The sequence below is a fragment of the Ischnura elegans genome, chromosome 9 (assembly GCF_921293095.1).
Source record: "Ischnura elegans chromosome 9, ioIscEleg1.1, whole genome shotgun sequence".
Classification (NCBI taxonomy): Eukaryota; Metazoa; Arthropoda; class Insecta; order Odonata; family Coenagrionidae; genus Ischnura; species Ischnura elegans.
In genome coordinates, this window is record NC_060254.1 from 23,033,103 (window position 1) to 23,058,161 (window position 25,059).

The 25,059-nt window shown below is 37.6% G+C and overlaps 3 protein-coding genes across 3 annotated transcripts; 1 reads left to right on the top strand and 2 right to left on the bottom strand.

Annotated features, from left to right (window-relative positions):
• Window positions 1-660: 660 nt before the first annotated feature.
• Window positions 661-1,317, bottom strand: LOC124165914 (protein bfr2-like). Its single transcript, XM_046543450.1, has one exon. It carries the CDS (start codon window positions 1,315-1,317, stop codon window positions 661-663), a length of 657 nt encoding a protein of 218 aa, XP_046399406.1.
• Window positions 1,318-13,253: 11,936 nt separating this feature from the next.
• Window positions 13,254-20,238, bottom strand: LOC124165964. Its single transcript, XM_046543513.1, has 2 exons — window positions 19,772-20,238; window positions 13,254-19,542 (listed from the first exon to the last, which is right to left on the bottom strand). The coding sequence occupies exon 2, from the start codon at window positions 17,514-17,516 to the stop codon at window positions 13,584-13,586; it is 3,933 nt and encodes a 1,310-aa protein (XP_046399469.1). The 5' UTR covers window positions 17,517-19,542; window positions 19,772-20,238; the 3' UTR covers window positions 13,254-13,583.
• Window positions 20,239-22,493: 2,255 nt separating this feature from the next.
• Window positions 22,494-23,702, top strand: LOC124165915. Its single transcript, XM_046543451.1, has 2 exons — window positions 22,494-23,165; window positions 23,517-23,702. The coding sequence occupies exons 1-2, from the start codon at window positions 22,803-22,805 to the stop codon at window positions 23,700-23,702; spliced, it is 549 nt and encodes a 182-aa protein (XP_046399407.1). The 5' UTR covers window positions 22,494-22,802.
• Window positions 23,703-25,059: the final 1,357 nt, after the last annotated feature.

The window sequence follows — 25,059 nt, forward strand, 5'->3', positions numbered from 1 at the left end:
GAGAAGAAGAATATTTTTTCCAGTGCTTTTTAATCAGGGTGCAAATAGACAAATATACAGCCTTGGACTAATATGGTTCTGCTTGGAAGCAGACAAATACATAGCCAACAGAATGGTTGCATTTTTTAAACAAAGAGTAAAAAAACGCATATGCGTAGCCTTCGTTTTTCTGGATGATGGTCCGGTTCCCAGAAGATTTATGGCTCCTTATTCGTGTCTGGAATGGAAGCAAATACCGTGAGAATCAGTTAAGAAAAAAATTTGCCGTATTAAAAAGATTTTTATTTCGAATTGTAAATAAAGCTTTGCGATTAACGTCAAAGGCAGAAAAGCCCAACCTTTTTTCGTGAAATAAAAGTTTTAAATTTGTTCAAAGAACTACAATTTTCTATATTCTATAAAGATAATTGCTAGTAATGATTTAGTTTCTTGAAGTAAGGCCCGCATATGCAATACTAACAATATTCATCGTAATTCATAATAAATTTAGATTTATATCAACAAATTATATCAGAAAAATATCACCTACAGTCATATCTTATTACTATTGTCGACCTATTACCTTAGTCACGACCGCTATCACATTCATCAGCATCTCATGCATCAGTACCCGTTTCTCCCTCAGGTCCACGTGCACCACGCTCGTCATCGTCATCATCTTCAGTATCCCTGTGCAATAGTACCCGTTTCCCCCTCAGCTCCCCGTGCACCACGCTCGTCCTCTTCATCAACTGCAGTATCTCGTGCATCAGTACCCGTTTCGCCCTCAGCTCCCCGTACTCCACGCTCGTCCTCTGCATCATCATCTGTATCCCGTGCATCAGTACCCATTTCTCCCTCAGTTCCCCGTGCACCACGCTCGTCGTCCTCATCATCTTCAGGATCCCGTGTACCAGTACCAGTTTCGCCCTCTGTTCCCCAGGCACCACGCTCCTCTTCATCATCATCTTCAGCATCCCGTGCATCAGTATCCGTTTCAGCCTCATCAGCTTCAGCGCCCCGCGCACCGCGCTCGTCGACCTCTTTATCTTCAGCATGCGGTGCATCAGTATCAGTTTCGCCCTCATTTCCACGTGCACCACGCTCTTCGCCATCATCATCTTCAGTATCCTGTGCATCTGTACCCGTTTCGCCCTCAGTTTCCCGTGCAGCCCGTTCGTCCTCTTCATCATCTTCCGTATCCCGTCCATCAGTTTCCGCATCAACGTCATCATCATCATCCTCCAAGGCTTCACGATTTACTCCTGTTTCCTCAGCGGCTGGACCGTAATGTAGAAATAGAAATATTTTTGTTGCAAAACTAAGTATGTGTTTCATGTTGATATGATTGTATGTGAATCCAATAAATTATAAAAATGATGCAAAGCTTGTATAAATATAGTGTATTAAATCTTAACCATGCACTGATTACCAAAAAACACTCAATTCAAAATTACTCGATAAGATCACTCACGATGGTAGCCAATTCATTTGCGGAGTGATTGTGATTACCTTAAATACATTAAAATGAGGAGATCTCCCTTAAAAGAAATTCATTCTATACCTAGGAAAAAATGCACTTTTTACAAGTGTTTGTAATAGAATAAGATAAAAGTATCAATAAGGATAAGGTATGTCGAGAGTAAATCTTATTCCTGGTTATATTTTTGTCCTTTACGTAGGTAAGTAATATCATGAATTGAGTTCGATTAATTGGCGAAACGATCATTACTTAACTCTCTAATTTAATCCGTGATACAGCCTAGTATTGCTCGAGGCATGGCGTACTCATTGCGAAGCGATTGAGAGTGAAGTAAATGTTATCAAAAAGTGTTGGCAAATACCTTTTTCTATTAGTTTTTGGAACTCACTTGAAGTGGATTTATAAAGGGTAAATGGATATGTTGTAAGGATTGACATAGGATTATGTTAGTTGAAGAAGTATGTGAAGCAGAAGAACACGCCAGGCATGACCTAATGAATGTGTATGAAAATTTAGAGAATCGGTGTCGTACTAGTCTTAGAAAGTGTTCATATGTGATTTGATCACGATGGTATTGAAAAATTGGAATGATTCGGAAACGGAAAATATAATTTATAAAATCTCACTGTAGTAAGCTTCATCGTGATCACGTTTGATAGCAGTATCTTTCATAGGAGCAGCGCTTGTCAGACGTCTACTCCCCACTTATTAGAGAAAGTGATAAATATTGGCATTTTCAAATCATTTTTGGATGAGAAACTCAACTTGAAGTAGTCATATGGTCAAATTTTTAAAAGTAAGTCAAATTCTACAAGCATTAAATGTAATGTTTAAGTTTGCAAGAATGAATCGTTCTAATATAAAGTTCAAAATAAGGCCAATTTGAAAGTTATTTTAAAAGAAAATTTGCCACAAAGACATAAAGTGGAGAAGTAACACGAAACTTTGAATAAAATTGAAAATGGGAAATAGAAATGAATAGGCATTTCAAATACAATCCCGTGGTAAATGTTTAAGGTGGAATATTTCAAATTGTGACTATTAAACACGTATTGTAGTTAGAGCTTAACAAGTAAAAATATGCTTTTTAAACGAACTTAAAAAATAATCTGGGGAATATTTTGCATTCCAATGTCCTAGATTAGGTAGCTAATTACCTATTCCCTAGTTGCTGCCGATGACCAGTATTCCTACGAGGAGGATATGGATTGTCTTGATTTATGCGATGTTGACTGCACCTAAGAGGGATTTTCGCTTGATCGATGATTTTCGAAGATCGAAGGTGAGGAGCACTGTCAAATCTCTCGGCTTACGTGCACTGAGGATCACCGTAGACCCATGCCGCCCACGCTGATGACTTCCTGTCCTCAATGTGATCACGTGATTTCGGTGATTCAGCGGCGTGCGTTTCATGACGAACATTTCCTGTCCTTTTTTTTATTTCCTAAATTATTATCTCGAGGCAAGTCCTCTTTTGTAGTATGAATTATGTCACGACTTATTTCAGGATAGTAAGTTTATAACGGGAGAGGAAGTAAGGTAGCAAACTAACTAACAGAAATGAGCACCATCAATCCGCACGCTCATGAATCACCGAAACACGTGATCACATTGAGGACGGGAAGTCATCAGCGTGGGCGGTATGGGTCTACGGTGATCCCCAGTGCATATAAGCCGAGAGATTTGACAATGCTCCTCACCTTCGATCTTCGAGATCAAGCGAAAGGCTACTCTTAGGTGCAGTCAACATGGCATTAATCAAGACAAACCGCATCCTCCTCGTGGGAATAGTGGTCATCGGCAGCAAACTTGGGAATAGGTAAGTAGCTACCTATGTTACTAGATTGGACTGCGGAAAATTCCTTAGACTATATTTCAAGTTCGTTTAAAAAGCGCATTTTTACTTGTTAAGCTCTAACTACAATACGTGTTTTAATGGTCACAATTTTAAATATTCCACCTTAAATTCTTACCACGGGATTGTATTTGAAATGCCTATTCATTTGTATTTCGCATTTTTAATTTTATACAAAGTTTCGTGTAACTTCTCCACATTATGTCTTAGTGGAAAATTTTATTTTAGAATACATTTTAAAATGGCCTTATTTTGAAGTTTATATTAGAACGATTCATTCCTTCAAAATTAAACATTACATTTAATTCTTGTAGAGTTTGACTTCATTTTAAAAATTTGATCCTTCGACTACTTCCATTTCAGTTTCTCATTAAAAAATGATTTGAAAATGCCAAAATTAATCACTTTTCTCCCCTCTTATTAGATTGAAATCTGTCCAACGCTGCTCCTGTGAAAGATGCTGCTATCAAACGTGTTCACGGTGAAGGTTACTACGGTGAGATTTTATAAATTATATTTTCCGTTTCCGAATCATTCCATTTTTCCAATACCATCGTGATCAACATCACACACGAACACTTTGCTAGACTAGTACGACACCGCTTCTCTAAATTTTCCTGCACATTCATTAGATCATGGTAGTGGTGTTCTCCTATTTCATATGCTTCTTCAGTAGGTTAAAAAAGATGGTTTTAAAACATCGATTCAATTATAATCCCATGTCTAAATGACAATGCTATTCTGTCACAACGACATTTATAATATTTCATGGATATTATTTCACTATATCAACTGGCTTTATGAGGGACTGGGATGATCCACTAGTGTTTCCTATAATCGTCAGAAGTGAGAAAATGATACGATTTCTGCAACTCATTTTCTTCATCTTTGAATTCAGTTGCTCAAATTGTAAATCCTATCCCAGTGTTCATGGCACTTACGTTAATATGCAGATATGCTTATCATAAAATGCAGAAAGCCCCGCGAAGACGGAATATTTCTTATTTGTGTCCCGGAATTGATACCATTAGACCGTGGACAGCAGTAGGTGAGAAATGGGCATTCTGGGGGAGTCATTGACCCCACTCATCCCACTCCCCCGTGACCTTGAACGTCTAGACTCTCCGCCCAACCCACCCCCACAAAATCGACGAACTCATCAAGGTTAAAGTGGGACGGGAGGTTCCGCCCAACCCACCCCCACGAAGTCGACGAACCAATCAAGGTTCAAGTGGTGTGGGGAACCTACCATATATAAGCGAGTACAGGAGGATGCGAGCTCATTCGTCGTCACCATGAACACCAGAACAGCCGCTCTGCATAGACATCCCGAGGCTTACCTTGAGGGTACTGAGCTCGTGGTGGAGAGGCAGTCAGATTCGGATACTTACATCATCTACATCCCTCATCGGGGCACAGATTTTGTGCTCACGGTACTTTTTAACGCGGAGTACTGTTGTGTATTCCGACATCAGAACAAGAAAATTGAAGTGGTTGGACAGAAGGTGTCTTTCTCCGGCTTCCGAAATGAAGCAGGGGCGATCGTGGAGAGATTTAATGTAACCAGTCAGGATAACATTACCGATCCGGGGAAGCGACGCCTGGCGGAAGAGCAGCGCCCGATCATCTGGTTGGATGTGCACGAGTGCTACCAACCTCAATTCCATTTAAAGGCAAAGGGAGGAGGAGGAATGATTCAAAGTGATTGTGTTGATGGTGCAAAACCTGTGTGTTACACGGACCATATACAATCAAAAGTGAGATACGGTACCACGGACGCTATTATAGGTACTCGTCTGCATGTAATGAAGTTTATACTTAAACTTGAGAAAGATGTGGATATTTATTGAATAAAAAAAACTTACTATTTAAATTGTTGTTGTGATTTATCCTTCAAAAAATAAAAGACCAAGGTAAAAATAAATAGATATTTATTACAATAAATTTTACATAATCATCCACACACGGATGAGTTGGTTATATTATTCACCATATTCACAGTTTCATAGTTCATATCACCACCTCCACTAATGTTATATTGTTCTTGAAATAGTTGAACAGCATGTCTGAGCGCTGACAATCCTCCAGCACTCTCATTTAAGTAATCATACTCTAGTAAATATCCCACAATGCAATCGTACCTTCTCATTTGCACAAAATTGTAAATGATTAAAGAAAACGTGACCAAGAAAAGAAACGGAACAATACAATTTACTATAAAATCTAACATACTTTATTTTTTTCACACCAATCAGCCAGCTTAAAACAATTCTTTCTAGCACACTGCTGATTTCCATCCATATGATTTTCAATTAAACATCCCTCATTTGTAGTTAATCTTTTTAACGAGGGACAACCATAAAGTTCCAGATTGACCACACAAATTCCCTTGGGAAGAAAACGGGTTAAGTAAGACGCCTTTTGCGCACCCTTGGTGAATAGTATTTTGTACTGCTTTGTATAGTTGTACAGTATGCTCTCCAAATCCTGATAATCTACGTCTCCAGAATATTCAGTCAAGCCGTGATAGTTATTTCTCAGCCAGTATGTCTCTTTTGTAGAAAGCAGTCTCGGTGGTAATTTAAATAACCACGTATTACAACATTTATTCTGTACAGCAATGATTGCCAACTCCTTGACGATAAAATCTCCTTTGCTGTCCGAGAATCCTTGAAATTCGATAATGGCGCTCATCGCGATGTATGTTCAACTTACAAGGTTTTTACACCCAATGCCAGGGGTTGAACTTACATCAAGACTCTCTAACTTACAGAACTCTCATTCGTGCCAGAGGTTAAAAAGCCTTTCACTCACACACAGGCTATTCATCAGCCAAACCATATGTTATGAGTGCCATCTCCAATTCAAGTCGTTCAAAATCACAATCTGTGATGTTCTTTGCTAGTTTGGTGGCGAGAAAATGTCTCACTTTGTCACGACCAACCGACAGTTTCTGGAGGAAAAGATCTATCAGCTTGAAGAGTTTCACAAATGCAAACCACTCATCTTCCTTAAAGTTAAAAGTCTTTTTAATAACCAAATGCGTCTTCCCAAAGTAATTTGCATACGTCAAACAGGAAGTTAAAAAATGCTTTTCTCCTTTGTAAAAGAACAAAGCAACATCCTTTTCACAGTTCAAGATACTTTTCCACTCGCTTTGTGAAACAATCACACTTTTCTTTCCAACTTGATTAAATTGCACGACTGATTCAAAGTCACTGCTGGGATCGTATCCAATACACACACTTTTTGTCTTTCCACTGTTCAAGTAATACACAGTTTGAAGCACTAAATTCTTAAAGTCGTGGAATGAAGCAGAAATGGGTTGTTCAACGGGCCTCTTTCTTTTCACCGGTGAAGGTCCTGATGTCTCCGACGTCTGCATGACGACTGATGTATGACAAGCAATGAAACTGCTTAAGAGGAGGAGGATGACGATGGAGGAGGGGTGGGGGAACAGTCATCAGAGCATGGATCAACTTCCGCCTTGAGACGGTTGTACTGAAACCATTGCGCTAATGAATGTGCATCTCTCAATGCGCAGGTACTATTGCGCAACTTGTGACAAGGATTGAGGCAGGAATAGGCAGGAAAGGAGCATTTTTCGGGAGGAGGACAGTGTAATTCTTTCTCGAGAGAGATGAAAGTACGCCCCGTGAGATCGGTCAGGAACTCACACTCTGCTTCAGTGTATGCATAAAGCGCCATTGCACCCTCAGTCAAAGCTTCCAAGGTGGATGAAAGTTCCACGTGAGATATGAATCCCTCGTTAAAGGAAGTCTCATCACGTTGTAGGGGGTCTGCAAAACGAAGTTTCTTTCCTCCAGCCACGAGCTTTCCATGTTTCTTGAAACTGCCCCAAAATAGACGGTTTGAATCTACATCAACTGCTGCAAGCTCCGTCACTCCTCCTTGGTTGAAAGTTATAGATACTACGATCTGCATTCTGCGACTGCTTCTTCTCAAATAATCACCTCCTCCTTCTGCTCATCATATTTATTCGGGAACAGCACCGCTGAGCCCTGGGATGACATTTGGTCCACCTCAGCTGGTTGAAGGTTTGTCGAAACAGCTTCAGGACTCGACAGTCGTTGAGATGAGGGGTGGTGTGATGAAAGTGTCTAAGGAATTTGTGTAGTGGTTGACCTAAAGATTTACTAGCAGTATAGAGACAACAATATTCACCGCAAATATCCGAACGAAAGCTTTGGATTTGAATGTGATTGCAAGTGACTGAGAATGGTTTTAAAAATTTTAAAATGTTTGGGATAAAAGGAGGTAGACCGTACGAATCAAAATATTCGGCCAAATGACTGTGTAAACAGACTGCAACCCAGTGTGAACCCGGCAATGTAGATGGATCTAAATTTATTATGTAAACTCCATTTCGTGGTGATTTCGGTAACCTATCGGATGCGTAAACTCCACGGAATATATTGAGTGGTCTTAGTAACCTGTTGATTTGAATTCCATCCATGACTAAAAGTTTGTGATAATGTTTCTGTTTTTATCAATTTCCAATGTTGCATCATACTCTGAGAAAAGTAAACACGTGACCGTTCTCGATAATTCATTCTCAAACCTCGCTTCTATTCTCACAACTCCTCTATCTCCAAGACTTATATAATTCTCGTTTCCAGAATCATCAGGTGTTAAATCAAAAATTAGCATAAAATAACCGTGTCCAAACATGTCGTAAGTGATTTGATTACCTCTATTGTAATGCTTAATACCACTGCCTGAGAATATCGTATCATACGCACGTGCCCAATACTTTTTACTTGAAAAATTGCATTGTAATCCCTCGGAAGGAATTTGCACACCGTTCACAAAGAGGGAAAAATTCTCGAGCGAATAGTGAGAGAGAGCAAATGGATTCTTATTCAAACCTCCAGCGTAAGCTTCATTATCCACCATTGCAAAAATAATTGTATTAGGTATTCGACCCACGATTGCATTGTCGAGGCTCAAAGTTCGCCCACCGGAAGGAACGGTAAAAGTTTTCAACTCGGTACGTTTGTAGTGATATTTCGCATTATTACTGGCTAAAATTTTATTGTGTGCAACTAAAATGGATGGGTTGATATCGAAATGTTGAACGTATAAAGTTGCGTCTAAAATCTTCAATAGCCCATCTCCGCCCATAAGATAGAAAGCATGATTAGATAACAATAGTCTTATACCGATATCCACTCGATCCAGCATCAGTTCGGATTGATTGAATACATCAACATGCAATTTACCATACAACTCTACCTCGGCACTATTATTAAACCACTCCTTACGCTTGCTAAAACCTGCATTTGAGGCATCTGTCTTATTGATATCATCCCCCGTATCCAGTTCCCAACCCACATTTCGCAAATGTGTTCTGCTCGCATCAGTACCATAATTCAAAGAATTTTCCAAGTAGCTCCTATAATGGTAATTATCCTCCGACGGAGTGACCAACGTCCCATTGAAATAAACGTTACACTGTTCGAAGAGAGAGTGCAAAATATTGTTAACTACTCCTGGCTGATTCGTGTCAGAACTAGCGTAATCATTCCCGTCTTTTTTACAAAGTTTCACTTTAAGTCTTAGATATATGGTATTCAAATCCTTGTACGCATCCCCAGAGTCTTTGATAAGGAATTCTATGACAGACCGATTATCTAGCGAAGAAATGGGCTTATAGGATACGAGTCTTTTTGCTAAGATGTTATTTTGGACGGGAGGATTGGGTTGAAATAAATCCAACGAAGACAGCATGTGCTCAGCCATTATCGTGAAAAGATATCTCCTCCTCCAGCGACCTTCTTTCCTCCTCGCCTTCTCGATGACTGTTGCTTTTTACGTCCACCGCTATGTTTTATTTTATTAAGCCTTGGACGTTTCGCGATTCTCAACCCGCCTCCAGACATGCCTTTTATCTTTTCCTCAGCCTTTCGTTTCAAGTTCTGACCAGCCTCGTTTATTCTACTGCGCAGTATCTCCTTAACCGGTTTCGTTCCAAGGTCTCCGAGAGCTGCTGCCCCAGCGCTCGCGGCTTCCTTACCAACAGTCTTAAGCCCACTAAAAAGCAAAGGTTTCGCGAATCGCCAGAGACCAGCGAGGAAACTCCCGATACCCCTCCCCTTTTGCACCCTAAAAGAGGCTCTATACAAAGGCCCAATCTCTCCCCCCACCTGCTTGGAATAATAGCTGTAATATCGATCCATCGTCGGTGCCATCTCGTCGTAAAATGATGCACTAATGTAAATCAATTCTTTTTTATAAAGTGTAACACCACTATAGAGCTTTGCTCCCCACTATGAAAAGAAATCGCTTCTCCGAGTTTATCACTCAATAGAATTTCCACACTCTCGATATTGTTTTTCTCGACGGGGTAATAGTAAATAGGGTTGAATGTTTGATATTCTCCAATTTTCGAATTCAAGATGCGGATGCAACGACTCACAGTGTCTCCGACTAGTTGAGGTTTCACTATATCTGTGTAAACGTAAAGATTTTTTGAGGAGTTTGTAATACCTCTTTTTTCTCTTTTTCCTATATTATCCTTAGCGCTAATCTCTGCTCTTGCCCCATCAACGATTTCAGCTAGCTCATCATCTGTCAACGTTGAATCTTTAAATGATAATCTAATAAGAACAGCTGATAATAACAATAGGTCATTTTTTATCTTTTCCTTGCCTTTTCCACTAAAGCCTGACAAAGTTCTATTGAATAAGCTGGTAAACGATTCATACGTTCCTGGAGACAATGAGTATTTTACTCCGCTCGCTGAAATTTGCACAGACCGTGGTAATATGCGTTCATCAACTCCAACCTGATTAATCCTTACACTCAATCTATCAATATAGCGCATTACTTCATTTGAAATGTAAGTTTGTTTTCGTGCGCTGGAGGCAATGTATGGCCTTGCAAATGCCACCGCAATGCTGTCATAAGTACCAATGGGAATTGTAAAGTATGAATCATCTTGAAGTTTCACATTTATAACTTCTTTATCCCCTCGAACTAATCCCTCTTCAGTCCGGGTCCTATTATCCTTAGGAGTCAATTCGTCTGCTCCGCGAGAAGCTGGGGTAAAGTTATCGATAACGGTAGGTGTGTCTTCGGGAGCTTTTTTTACCTCAATAGGAGGAATAGAAATTTCAGCAGGTGTATCTTCGGGGGCTTTATTTACCTCAATAGATGGAATGGAAATCTCAGCAAGACCTACATACCACTCGTTATTGTCTAAATCGATGCGATGACTCAACTTTGTACGATAATGAGCTATCGTATTTCTCGGGAAAAAATCCCTCGAGCTGTCGCTGGGGAGTGTGAGATAAAATTCATTCATACCTTATGAACGGAAGAAGCACGAATCCACGAGTTAAAAGACGATGGGTATCCGTCCCACTTGATAAAGTACTCTAAATTAGAACCACTCCCCCGACGTCTCAAAATTTTCTCAATCCTGTACTCCGTGTCGGGAGACACGTTGACTTTTACTAATTCCTCTGCATAGAAACCTCCTTTTATATCCTCCCCGTTCAAATCTTTCAATTCATACGTCGGTATTGGTTTTGCTCGATCAATGTTTGAAACTTGAAATATCTCCTTAGTATAATTTGGTGTGTATCCTTTGGCGAACGGAAGCCTCTCTTTGCTGATTCTCACGTAATCATCCTTATTGAATGTTACATTCACCTTTCTTAAGCTTTTTCTCCGACTGACAATGACAAATGCATTTTTTGCATTCACTTGAGATGGAGCTACCCCGATACGTGAATGGCTGCTATCATTATATGATCTAATGAGTTTCTGAAGCACATCGATATATTTATAAGTTGCGTATTTTGTAAAATATTTATACATTTTTGTCTTGAGAGTTCTATTAAAGCGTTCCACGAGGCTAGCCTTAATTTCGGGATTATTAGTAGTGTAAAACTTTACTCCTTGATTCGAGAGAAAACTTTTAAACTTACTATTAACAAATTCCCCTCCCTTATCGCTCTGAATTTTCAATGGTTTGCGTTCGCGAAATATGACCTTAAATGCTTCTATAATTTCCTCTGGTCTTTTTGACTTGAGAGGACTTGCCCACGCATAGCGGGAAAATATGTCTATTACGGTTAAAATGTAACAGAACCCATTGTTGTATTTTTTCAAACTTCTCAAATCATTTAAATCACATTGCCAACACTCATCTATGTAGTTTACTTCGTAACGGTTTCTAACAAACTTTTTTCTCGCCGGCTTGTGACGCGTGTACGCTTCTTGAGATTCCAACCACTCGCGAATTGTTTTTATCGGGATCCCAGTCGCTTTATTTAATTTGTGTTCTGTGGAAAAACCAGCAGGATGTGCGGGATTGTTGTACACGCTAGCTAATACGTCGTGTCCCACTCTTCCCCGAACATTTTTGGTACCCTTTTTCGCTTGCTTCGCCTTGGAATTGATCTCGGAGATGTCCATCGCTCCTTTGGAGATATTCTTTGCGCCCTTGGAGGTGTGCTTGGCTCCCTTGGAGGTGTGCTTGGCTCTCTTGGAGTTGCTATTATCCGCTTCATTTTTTTCGGTGGAGAATCGCTTTCGATTTGTTCCTTTATTCGTGCCCATGTCGAATCTAACTCTGAATTTGTCCTCTTAATTTCGTCTAACCGCCTTCTCATTGCATTGCTACCCTCAACTACTTGTGTTGGTGGTGTGTGTTTCACTATTGGAACGTGTATGGGGGATTTAAAGTCTGACACTGAGTCGAGATATTTATCGAGTATCCTTTTATACAAATGCCACTTGTCAATATCCTTGAGCCTTTTACTCGCTAACACAAGTTTCATTTCCTTATCCAATTTACTCAGCCTAGCCTTTGCACGACTTCGATCAAAGACTTCGGGACTCACTACGAGCATTTTATGCAAACTCATTTTCCCAGCAGGCTACCGATCACACCGCTTAAAATCGAACCCAGTAGTAATGGCAAAAAGCCTCCTTTTTGTACGAGAAGCGCTCGTTTTCTTTTTACACTCGTCCCCCGTTCAACCAACTTTCTCAGTGTGTTACGATGCTTGGATAATTTTCGTTTCAATCGCTTATCGATCTTATGATTTCCGTTTAGAGTATTGAGGCAACAATCGCAAATTGTTTTAATCAACTCCTCGTCCGAGCTATTCAATATGGCAGTACGTAATTTAGGCTTTGCAGACTTTAGGACGTGGAGCAAGTGTTTATTGTTCTTCAATCTTTTCATCGCGTTGGGGCATGTAAATGACAGTGGCCCCGTCTTGGGGAAAAATTTTGGTTCTAAAGCGGAATCTGTCGTCCGTGTCCTGACCAAGATCTAGAACCAAATAACCGAATGGTTCTTGCGTAACTTGCTTATATACCCTCTCCAATTCCCCCGATTTTTCCGGATAGACCTGCCTAGCTAAATGACCAAATTGTAACTTATCTCTGGGGTTTTTGAACGCGACAATATACTTTGTATTCAATGATATATTTCTCGATTGTGGGCTCTGATAGAAAATATTCTGCGTGATCAAAAACACTGAAATGTTAAAGTGATGTGAACCTCTGGTGAATAATTTACACACATCTTTGCTGTAGGCTCCCTCGCTCATCAAGTCATCGATTATGTATAATGTTGGATTGCCACCAAATTCTTCAAAAGGTGGTATTTCGGAGAAAAAGTGAACAGGTAATCGAATTTTAGGCTCACTTCCTGGAGCACAGCACCAAATTATCTTACGTATGGGACTATCTAACATATAGTTCAAGTTCTCTAAAAACCTTGTTACGAATGTGGTCTTCCCACATCCTGACGGACCTGCACAAATGCATGTAAAAGGATGTTTCCATGTTAACGTCATGATTAACACTGGAAATTTTTTATTACTTTTTTATCATTTATAAAACTTTTACGAAGAAAAAAAAAGTCAAAATATTGATTAATATCGAAAATTTCTTAGAGCGACGTCCTCTAAATCGAAATATACCTCGTTTGGTAAACTCTGATATACGTCATCGCACATTACCGTTTCAATTTGACATTGAACATTCGGTTTAATGCGATGACGCACGATAGGTTCGTCACTCTCCATTATCCTTTTATATGCTACATCGAATATATTATTACAAATATATTCGATGCAGAGGTGATACAAGGTTTTTGGATTATTGCTATTCATTGTGTGCGTGTGTGTTAATACTGAAAATAAAAAGTAAAAAAATTACACATGATGATGTTATAAGTAACACAAAAATGTTTTTATCATATTTAAACTAGTTCTATCAATTTCAAGTGTTACCAAACGCCTCATCATGTGTACGTTTTTGAGGAATTCTATAATGCCCCCAAGCAAGAGTATTGATACCATCCTCACAGATGTATCTTTTATCATCAAATGGGTTTAAAGCGACTTTATTCATTTCTAATGTAAATATCTTATGTTTCCTACTTCTAATTACGTTCATTTTTCGAAATTCTGTCAAATTTTCGTATAAACATTTTGAATAATCATTAAAAGATAAGCATTTATTTATTACACATTTTGTTATACCTTTAGCTTTCTTTTTCTCCTTACTCCCGTCAACCTTGAAAGAATAAAGTTTACTTCTGAGACCAATAAAATGAGTCATAATATTTCCATCACATTCATCTTTAAATTTCCCCAACACCTTTTTATTTATTATTGAGTAACAAGGATGATCTTTGGAATAGTTTGACGTATCGAAAGATTCTAAATTTTCTAGTATATTTTTATATACATCATCTGTTTTTATTTCGTAAATAAAGCTGTCAGTATCCATGTAAGATAACTTGATGTTTTTATCATATTTGGGTAGCATTTCATGATAATGAAAATTATACATCAACGTCTTACTTAATTCTAATACACTAAATCCAGTAGAAATTGGTTTGTTCATTTTAATGCTTGTCCTTCTGAGGTGAACTGCTGCCAGTGACTTACTAAAGATTGTTCGATCCAAAAATTCAGATTTTGATATTAGTTTATCTAATCTTTTTTCGCTTGTTACTAATTCTAATCGAATTCTTTTTCTAACATCTTCCATCATTTTCCCGTATATTGCATTAGAAAGCAATTTGTAAAAATCTCTGTCAAAATCGTTGGATGCTGATTTTCTTTTTTCAGTATTTAGATCAATATATGACTTTAACCACGGTGATTGATTGAATTCAATTACTCGATGTACTTTAAGGAGTTTCATGCCTAGGGAAAGAGCCTGCTTAAGGTTTACATAATGAATTATATATTTAGTTTTATTTTCTAGTGTTGTTAAAAGTTTTTTATGCTTTCCACCGGGAGGAATTTTGTTTTCCGGACAAAGAGGTAGATCATTATGATTATCATGAAGAGAATCTGGATATGACAAATCAACCTCTAAAATGTATCCCACTTGACTATCATCTGGAATGTTTTTAACGATCAGATTATTTATTTCCTTGTCAGTTAACCACCTAAACTTTGAGTGAGGAAGTGGTCTTGACAATGCCCATCCATACAAGTTATTAGCATCTAGGTATATTAAATAATTAGATTCACAATCAGATTTAAAATTAGTCATATACCTATTGTTAGCCTCGCAGTATCTTTTAGAACACTGTGATATTCCACCTCGAATACCTTTCTCAATCATTAACAACATATCATAATCAGTTAAAAGTTCCAATTCGATGTCTGTATACTTTAGCATTGCGTCGAAACTTAAGCCTGGAGTAGTATAGTACCATGATGGATCAAGTTTATATGTGCCAATACATATGTTTCTAAAGTTTTCAAAGACATCTGCAAGAAGAGTTACGTCACTTTTTAGGTATACATCACTATAATCACCTAGCGTTTTACACTTAAAGGAAGACCATACATTCAATGCATGTGTGTAATCATCGTCTGATATACATTCATCAGTTAATCTGTTATAAAATTTTTCTTTACTCGGTAGAAAACAATCATCAAGTCTCTCAACACAATTGGTGTAATCATATGGATATACACCTTTTCGCGTAATTATATGAGCTAAATCACCAAATATTTCATTTGTGAATTTAAATTTTCTCAAGTTAGATACAAGTGTAGCTAATGATGCAGACATAAATCGAAACGTATCAACGAATCGAATTTTAAATTTTTTTTCTATTTTTTTTGCAAAAGAAATGTATTTTTCCTCAGTGCTTGGTATTACAAATATTTCTCTCTCATCATAGGCTAGCTCACGTACAATGAAATGACCATCGTAGGCTGACAAATTGTGTATAAATATGGGTAAAAAGTCTGGCATTTTATACTTTAAGTTACATAGTTTATGTGCTGGACCGCGATACCTTCCTGTCAAATGGTCATGATCTTTGACCCTATCTTTACCTAACTCTTTCTCACAAATGTGACAATTCACTGAGGTAAGAAATATACTTTCTTCTTCCTCAGTCAGCGGATTTATTGGGATAGTGTTCTTATATATTTCATAAATTTTCACTGCTTCGTCTTTTATTCTGTTAATGAATACTCGTGCTGCATTTGGTCCTCGATATAAAATCGGTTTTTGACAACCATCTGGTGTAACTAACATATAACAGAAACTAAATGGTTCATGCGTTTGAATAACATTCGTAAAGGATTCCTTTGGTGAAGGATTACAAGTGCTAACATCCTTTAAAAGACATTCAAAGTCTGCATAGATTACATAGGGTATGCGAAAAAAACGATTCAAATTTGTAAATTTTAAAATTTTGTTTTCTTCATCTGGCATTATAACTTTACTAGGCACACCTGTTCCCTTACAGAGAGCTTTATGTTCCATAAATTTTGTCATATCCCTAAAATGTATAAAGCAACGTTTGCAAATACTTATACTGTGGTGATGTTTTGTAATTTGCGATTTAATCAATTTATTGAAATTTTTAACCCAGCAATAATGTCCTGTCTTATCGTTTGTGATGTATAGCAAATCACGATGATCATCTAATTCTTCATCAACTATTTTCATTGGATACACATTGTTCTTTTCATCTAAACCAAAGAGATTAATTGAAATATTATTCATCCTCTCAAACTTGATGATGTCCTTTGGATCAACCGGATACTTGATACAATCCCAATTATATGCGTTTCGAAATTCATTATTATTGTAATTCCAAACAAGATTTGGATGATCTATAATGTTTTTGGACCAAATAGCATACTTAAAACAATAACGATCATTATTCTTTACATTTACAACTGATTTAGTATTTTTTATTTTAGCCGGTAATTCAATATATGTAGATCCGCGAAGTGGATTATATTTATTAATGCGTAATTCCAAACCAATCACTTCAGAAAGTGACCAACCAGAGCCTTTGGCTTGGAATTCAGATTTTTCCTTTAGTATTTTGGAAAACGCTTCATCTATTATTTCATCAATCATATCGATAAGTAAAACACGTGTATTAGGTGTTTTAAATGCCGTGTCAAGTTCTTCCTTTTCATTCTTACGAAATTTACAGATTAACACCAAATTAAATTTAATTGAATTGTTTTCAATAACTCCTTCGTTAAGTTTTTCAAATAATTTTTGTTTAATATCGTTTAGAAATGAAATAACATCTATACTGCTATTTTGCTCTGGTGTTATCCAAAACGTTTTAAGTCTGGACCGAATTGCGGATTGTATTTGATTAAAACCTCTACCAAGTTGAACTGTAACATAATGCCTATGCTCATTGGTGTTCTCATGAGGCATAGCCTCATCAATGCTGTAGAAGGTTTCACAATAAGTACAATATCGTCGACCTTTCAAAATGTCTAATCTAGCTTTTAAATTTCTGAAAGTTTCCAAATCATTAATTACATCGTTTTCAAAAATTATTCTTTCATTTATGCGTGTTAAGGCAAACTCAATTTCTTCTTCCGTATTATAGACCCCAGCTTGAAAATAATTAAGAATTTCCTCATTGTTTAACGATTGAGTAAGATTGTGTATATGGTTGGTTGTGTTATCGTGCGGTAATTCATCACTTAAGCAATAATACTCTTCGCAAGTTCTACAATATTGTCTGTTTTTAAAATTATCTATTAAGTTTTTCATATTTTGATAAGTTATTTTATCATCTATAGAATCATTATTAAATATTACATTATTGTGAATATCATTATGCGCTTGAATTAATTCCTCAATTGAATGGAAGAAACCAGAATTAAATTGATTAAAAATTTCTTGATTGGTTGACATTTTTTGTTTGCGTTTAGGTATGTTTGAATGTGAAACAGCCTGAAATAAGAATATTGCTATTTATTATAACTGATGAGTATAACTTTCTAAATATATGGAAATTGATGGTTGTGTTCATAACGATCATTGTCACAATCAAAACCCATTTCGAATAAATATGCTTCTTCCTCCAAAATAACATGATATGTCACTAGATTGAATATATGTCTTGGTAAAGACTGGCAAAAAATCATAATGATATTATCTGTATTGTTCTGTACTACTCTATGAAAAACATATCCTTGTGTATCTTCATTGTTTGTGATACTATATGATTGTCTAACAATAACTTTCGATATTTTTTCCAAGCATAAATGAAACAATGTATTCATTGTAAATGTGATCTTTTTTAAGTTTACTGCAATGGAAAAGTAAAACATATCAAAATGTGTTTACTATTTCTTTCTCAATTAATATATATATCTGAATGGGAAGAACATTTAAGTAATATTTCAAGATCAATTTAATGTTATTCATCAAGAGAATATTATGTGAAATTTGGCTACAGCTTAAAGGAAGTGCAAAATTCGTTTTCATTTCTGCAAAATATATTATACTGTCTGTAATTTGTTGAATACATAATAAACGTAACGACTTCATAATTGCTTACCTCTAGTAGTGCGAAGAGACTGAAGAATAGGTACTGGACCAAGAAGCAAAATGGTGCACTCTGCTACAAAATGCGGTACTGATGTGTGACACAAGTAGCGTGAACATAGAGAACAACGTTTCTCTTGAGAAGCAAGGAGATGAAGAACTATGATCTGCACGCTAATCGTTAAAAATCAGAACTGTACTTTCCTTTGGAAACGCTGCTGTATTTATAAACGCATCCGATGTTAAAAAATAAAAATTTCTGGAGAGATGGAGTGTGGGTACATCATCCAGTTAAGACTTGATTCGCTCTCCAAGGAGGCTGGTGTATGCAACGTGATGTGGGAAAAGTTCAAGGCTAATGGGTGGAGGCGCTTTGCTCGGAGCGAAGACATGCTTGAAGGTGAACTTGAGGTGAACAGACTATGAACGCTGGAGCAGGTGGCTGACGTGAGAAAATGATAATAAATTTAAAGAAGGAATTTTCAAAGCTAAAGTGAATGCATGCTCCAAGGAGAAATTGAGGACGAGTATAATTCAAGGAGAGTCGAGCAGGTGTACATGATGTGAAAAAGCTCAAGGCTAACTGGCTGAGGACGCTTTGCTTGAAAGGTTAACACACGGTCCAAGGAGAAAATGAGGACGAGTATAATTCAAGGAGAGTCGAGCAGGTGTACGTGATGTGAAAAAGCTCAAGGCTAACTGGCTGCAGACGCTTCGCTTGAAAGGTTAACACATCTCCAAGGAGAAATTGAGGACGAGTATAATTCAAGGAGAGTCGAGCAGGTGTACGTGATGTGAAAAAGCTCAAGGCTAACTGGCTGCAGACGCTTCGCTTGAAAGGTTAACACATCTCCAAGGAGAAATTGAGGACGAGTATAATTCAAGGAGAGTCGAGCAGGTGTACGTGATGTGAAAAAGCTCAAGGCTAACTGGCTGAGGACGCTTCGCTTTAAAGGTTAACACACGCTCCAAGGAGAATCGGACTTGAGATAAAAAATGAAATAGCACTTACCTTACCGCGAACAGGGGAGTGGGATGAGGGTGAAGTGTGGTGTGAGTTGCCCGAAGATTTTGTATATAAGACGATCCTTTTCGAGGTTGCATCACAGCGTCTTACCGTCGTCCTCACCGTCGTGGTACACCTTGCAGTTTGCCTTAGACCGTCGTCACCGCAACTCCAAGCCTGCTTTCGCCGCACTTCCAGCCTGCAATTGTTCTCATCATCGTCGTACACCTTGCAGTTTGCCTTAGACCGTCGTCACCGCAACTCCAAGCCTGCTTTCGCCGCACTTCCAGCCTGCAATTGTTCTCATCATCGTCGTACACCTTGCAGTTGACTTCTACCATTGCCGCAGTTGATTCCTGCAATCCAATCCATAGTTCCAGCCTTCTAAATTGTAAGTAAGAAAATATTATTAATATCATTCATATGAGAATCATACAGATGTAATAGATTGACAATACATCAAGTTTCAAGTAAAAATGATAATATGATAATTCTTAAAAATACTTACTGAGATACAATATTACATTCAAACTTATGCTTTATTTTATAGACCATGAATACTAAACCGACGACTACCACCACTGCTGCTGGTACCTCACATGAACTGACTTACGCGACCGTGACGTCCCGTAAGGGTAGCAGCAGAGCAGCAGCAGCATCCGCCTCCACTGCCGGATCATCATCCTCCGTCATCTCGCCAGTGTTTGCATCGCTGATGAGATGTCAGGAGGAAAATTTGTGTGTGAAGAAGGAGAAGCTGGTAAAACAAATGAGATATCCGGTGGAAAGTTTAGAGAGCATAAACACGCAATACGGTGATGCACTAGTGGCACATTTTCTGTTCGATGGGAGGAAGAGGAAGCTCTTCCTCCCAAAATACTTTAAACTAACAAAAAAGGAGATAAGTGAATACAACTACTTTGAAGAGAAATTTTCAATTTACCTAGATGTGGATAATATCATTAAAATTGAAAATTGAAAAATAAAGATAACTTAAGTGATTGATTCTTGTGTCTTATTCATCAACAATGTAACCCTCAAATTTTCTCCTCGGATTTGGAAAAATATAAAAAATGCAAAAAAAAAAAAAAAATTAAAAAAAAAAAAATTTCAAAAAAAAAAAAAAATTTCAAAAAAAAAAATTTTCAAAAAAAATTTTTTATATTATTCCTAGACCTAGACCTAGACCTAGACCTAGGCTAGACCATGGCTACACCATGGCTAGATACGAGTTATTCTATGGTTGATATTATCGGTCAACGTTAAGGGGAGGTTAAGGAATCATTTCTGCTATCCCTACACAGTCTGGGATTGAACTATACAAGCTGTATATATTTTGTCAACCTTTATGAGTATAGGTTAAGTATTTTATAGCATTCACTTAGCTAGCATAGCATATAGATCCGTTCATTATTCTCAACCTATTAAGCTATAGGTTGCTATGTAACATGCTTGATGAGCATAGCTTGATGAGTATAGCTTTAAGAGCATAGCTTTAAGAGCATAGCTATGAGAGCTTAGCTCTAGATAGGCGGATAAGTTCCACCAGTACTTCATTAGGAAGAGTAGGTACTTACCCGAGCTGCAACTGGTGATTCCAACGAAGTCCTCAGTCCTCCCCCTTTGGGGAGGGTGGTGGGCCCGAAGGCCCAGGTGAAGTGATTCCAGCGTATGCTGCACGGCTATTTATACGAATCTTAAAGAGGCCAACACCCAACTTCTCCTCATTTCCCCCACTATACGTCTTACCCCTTACGTACCAACCGCTAATATTACATTCAATCGCTGACTGAGATACCAACCCATGCATGATATATATTTGAACGCGGGAAAATTTAAATTTCAGAATTTTCGTGCATTTATAATTTTTATAATTTATTTTTCGTGATAAGTTACAACACTATCGTCATGTGTAATGTATTGACTTAAAGTACATTCTTATATCTTTCTAAAACATAATTTTTCGAGTGATCAATTATCCCAGTTGACTAGATAAAGGCTAGGCAATGTTGATGAGGAGGCAGAAAAATTTCAGAATTAAAAGAACTAAATTGTTTCCACTCTATATATGAATATAAATGTAATTTATTTTTTACTTTTCGTGAACGGCAATTAAATATCTTCCATCTCACATCATTTTTTAATTAATTTATTAATTTATAACTAGATGAAATTAGGAAAAATATCTTAATCGTAAAAAGTTTCTAGATTTATTTATTGTGAACATGATATTATGCAGATGTGTGAGGGTGACAGTATTATTTTAATACATCAGTTGCTTACCTCTCCCTTCACATTTATTACATATCCTTAGCAATGTGTGGTTACATAGATAATTGATATTTCAGAGGAAATATTCACAATACAATTGTACTGACTGCCTCTCCATCAGGAGATCGGTATTCTCAAGGCAAGCCTCGGGATGTCTCTGCAGAGCGGCTGTTCTGGTGTTCATGGTGACGACGAATGAGCTCGCATCCTCCTGTACTCGCTTATATATGGTAGGTTCCCCACACCACTTGAACCTTGATTGGTTCGTCGACTTCGTGGGGGTGGGTTGGGCGGAACCTCCCGTCCCACTTTAACCTTGATGAGTTCGTCGATTTTGTGGGGGTGGGTTGGGCGGAGAGTCTAGACGTTCAAGGTCACGGGGGAGTGGGATGAGTGGGGTCAATGACTCCCCCAGAATGCCCATTTCTCACCTACTGACAGCAACACATGCGCTTACATACCCACAAAAGATTATTCTGCCGGAGAATAAAAAAAATATTTTGTTTTTCTTATGATAACTTATAAATACATAAAGGTACATGAAAAAGCATAGAGTAATGCTAAATGAGGTAATCGCATGTAATCAACATGATCTTTTTTATACCTTTCGACTATTTAAAATTACTGTGAAGATTTGCATTTTTCATCGTTTTGATATGTAATGATGAAGAACGTCGTATATTACTCCTATATCAATCTTTATAACATTTGCATTTAACTTTTATTTCGCCCTTTAAAGTGAATTCCAGAACCGAACAAAAAAGGTATATTGCCAACACATTTTGCTAACATTTATTTTACTCTTAACTGCTTCGCAATTAGTAGGCGATTCTTCAAGCAATGCTTGGTTGGACCCTGCATTAAATTAGATGGTTAAGTAACGATCGTTTCTCCACTTAATCGGGCTTAAAGTCATGATATTCATTATCTACGACAACGAGAAAAATATAATCAGGAATAAAATTCACTCTCGACATATCTTATACCTTATTGAATTATTTATCTTATTCTATTACAAACACTTGTAAAAAGTGCATTTTTTCCTAGGTATAGAATGCATTTCTTTTAAGGGACATCTCTTCATTTTAATGTATTTAAGGTAATCACGATCACTCCGCAAATGAATTGGCTACCATCGTGAGTGATCTTATCGAGTAATTTTGAATTGAGTGTTTTTTGCTAATCAGTGCATGGTTAAGATTAAAGACACTCTATTTATACAATCTTTGCAACATTTTCATTCTTTATTGGATTCGCCTACAATAATATCAACATGAAACACATAATTAGTTTCGCAACTAAAATATTTCTATTTCTACATTAAGGTCTAGCCGCTGAGGAAACAGGAATAAACCGTGAAGCCTTGGAGGAGGATGAGGATGACGTTGATGCGGAAACTGATGCAGAGGATAATGAAGATGATAAGGACGAGCGCGGCGCACGGGGCGCTGAAGCTGATGAGGCTGAAACGAATACTGATACACGGGATACTGAAGAAGGTGAAGAGGACGAGCGGGGTGCACGTGGAACTGAGGCAGAAACGGGAAATGATGCACGGGATACTGAAGATGATGAGGACGACGAGCGTGGTGCACGGGGAACTGAGGGGGAAACGGGTACTGATGCACGGGATACTGAAGATGATGAGGACGACGAGCGTGGTGCACGGGGAACTGAGGGCGAAACGGGTACTGATGAAAGGGATGCTGAGGATGATGATGGCGGTCGTGATAAAGGTAATAGGTCGAAACTAGTAATAAGATATGACTGTAGGAAGTGATATTTTTCAGTTATAATTTGTTGATATAAATCTAAAATTATTATGATTTACCATCAATATTGTTACTATTGTTTATGCGGTGCCTTATGCGAAGAAACAAAGTCATTACTAGCTATAATCTTTATAGAATATATACAAATATGTACTATTTAGCGGAAAATTTAAAGTTTATTTCGCGGAATAATATTGGGCTTTTCTGCCTTCGACGTTAATCCCAAAAAATTGTTTACAATCCGAAATAAAAATCATTTTAATACGTCTAAATTTTTTTCTTAACTGATTACCATGATATTCGCTTTCATTCCAGGTACGAATAAGGTGCCATAGACCTAGGAACATGACCATCATCACCCAGAAAAACAAAGACTGTGCATATGTTTTTTTTACTCTTTGTTTAAAAAATGCAATAAATCTGTTGCCTATGTTTTTATTTGCTTCCCAGTGGAACCATTATGGTCCAGGTTGTATGACTGTCTTTTTGCACCCTGTTTAAAAAGCACTGGAAAAAAAATTCTTGTTCACCTCATTTCTCACCATCGCGTGATAAAAATGCCCTAAGAAGGACGACCGATAAAAATTGCCCTCAGAGGGCCATTTCCATTTCAAATACTTCAGGCACTCTATGACCTCGAGTTTTCGAATTTATGATAATATAGGAGTTCAGCGACTTCATTTTTCATAAATTTTATAAATCAGATCATAAATTTTACCATTTTTTCTATTTCATGGTGTAAAACTTATATACTATATTTTCATCTGTCGGCATTCAGACCTTATCTCAATATTTGGCCAGAATAGGCTGCGAAGCGTCATCTTGAAAATAACTTCGACGCAGTTAATCCGAAAACCATGGAGAGAACGGGAATCCAACGCTGCGAAAGCCTCAAGCAGAAATTTATATTCCAACTCGCAATCTCATCCTATAAATATGAGCTGAGAAAAAAGTTCATTGAAAGTTGCCCGATGTATTTTAATGTAGTTCAAATCTAGAGGTACTTCTCAAGATGGCCAGATGCGCATTTTCAATCCTTCACTTGTGGGAAGGCGTTATCGTCATTCTATTGTTTAGAGCTCACTCGGTGCAACTCGATAATTTCACACCACCATATTCTTACCGCTCTATTCTTTATCTCTTTCTCCTTCGCATTGAGGTCTCAAAATTTTGGTTCAAAAAACGCCATCTTGTGGAAAAATCTTCGCGGTGAACACAAAAGATACAAAGTTTGCTTGCCATCTCAGGCGGTTCAGAAAGATTTTTTTTATTCGTTTCTTTTGTTTTATTTTTGGCCTGCGGTCGCTTAAAACGCCGATCTACGGTACGCTCAGCGTTGGTGTTTCGTTTCCTTGGAAAAACGTACTCCAATATTGTCGAGTTGGTGCAGCGTTTTCGTGAATTTTGAGAAAAGATGATGTGAGGCGTGTTCTATCTGCTTGATCTTTCTAATATTATTCGATACTTGTGGTTCACCTTTTCACCGCAGTGGTATTCGCCTGGGGGTATGAATTTGGCATGTGTGTTGGGTTGAAAATCCAATATCATATATTAAAAGGAGCAGAACAGGAACTCAAAAATCTCCCTGCATGTAGACCTGAGTTAAATAGGGTAGCCTTCAAAGAAATGTTAAAGCTACTAAGCTTGGAAACACCTTTGCAGAACTAAAATGAGTTTTATTAGGTTAGTAGAGGGATGCTATCACGACCCTGTACGGTAGAGTGGTCAACAATTTGTTTTAAAATTTTGCTAATATGGGTGAATTTTTTGGTGCGATTACACTATGAATCAAATCTGAAAACAGTCAGCTTAATTTCACAAGAATGCCGAATCTTGTTTGAAAATGTAGACCGTTATT

Bases quoted from the DNA above. Each gene is read 5' to 3' on its own strand.
- LOC124165914 (XM_046543450.1), bottom strand. From the start codon at position 1,317: ATGAAACACATACTTAGTTTTGCAACAAAAATATTTCTATTTCTACAT.
- LOC124165964 (XM_046543513.1), bottom strand. From the start codon at position 17,516: ATGTCAACCAATCAAGAAATTTTTAATCAATTTAATTCTGGTTTCTTC.
- LOC124165915 (XM_046543451.1), top strand. From the start codon at position 22,803: ATGAGGATGACGTTGATGCGGAAACTGATGCAGAGGATAATGAAGATG. The intron at 23,166-23,516 runs GTAATAGGTCGA...CTTTCATTCCAG, and splicing joins TGATGGCGGTCGTGATAAAG to GTACGAATAAGGTGCCATAG.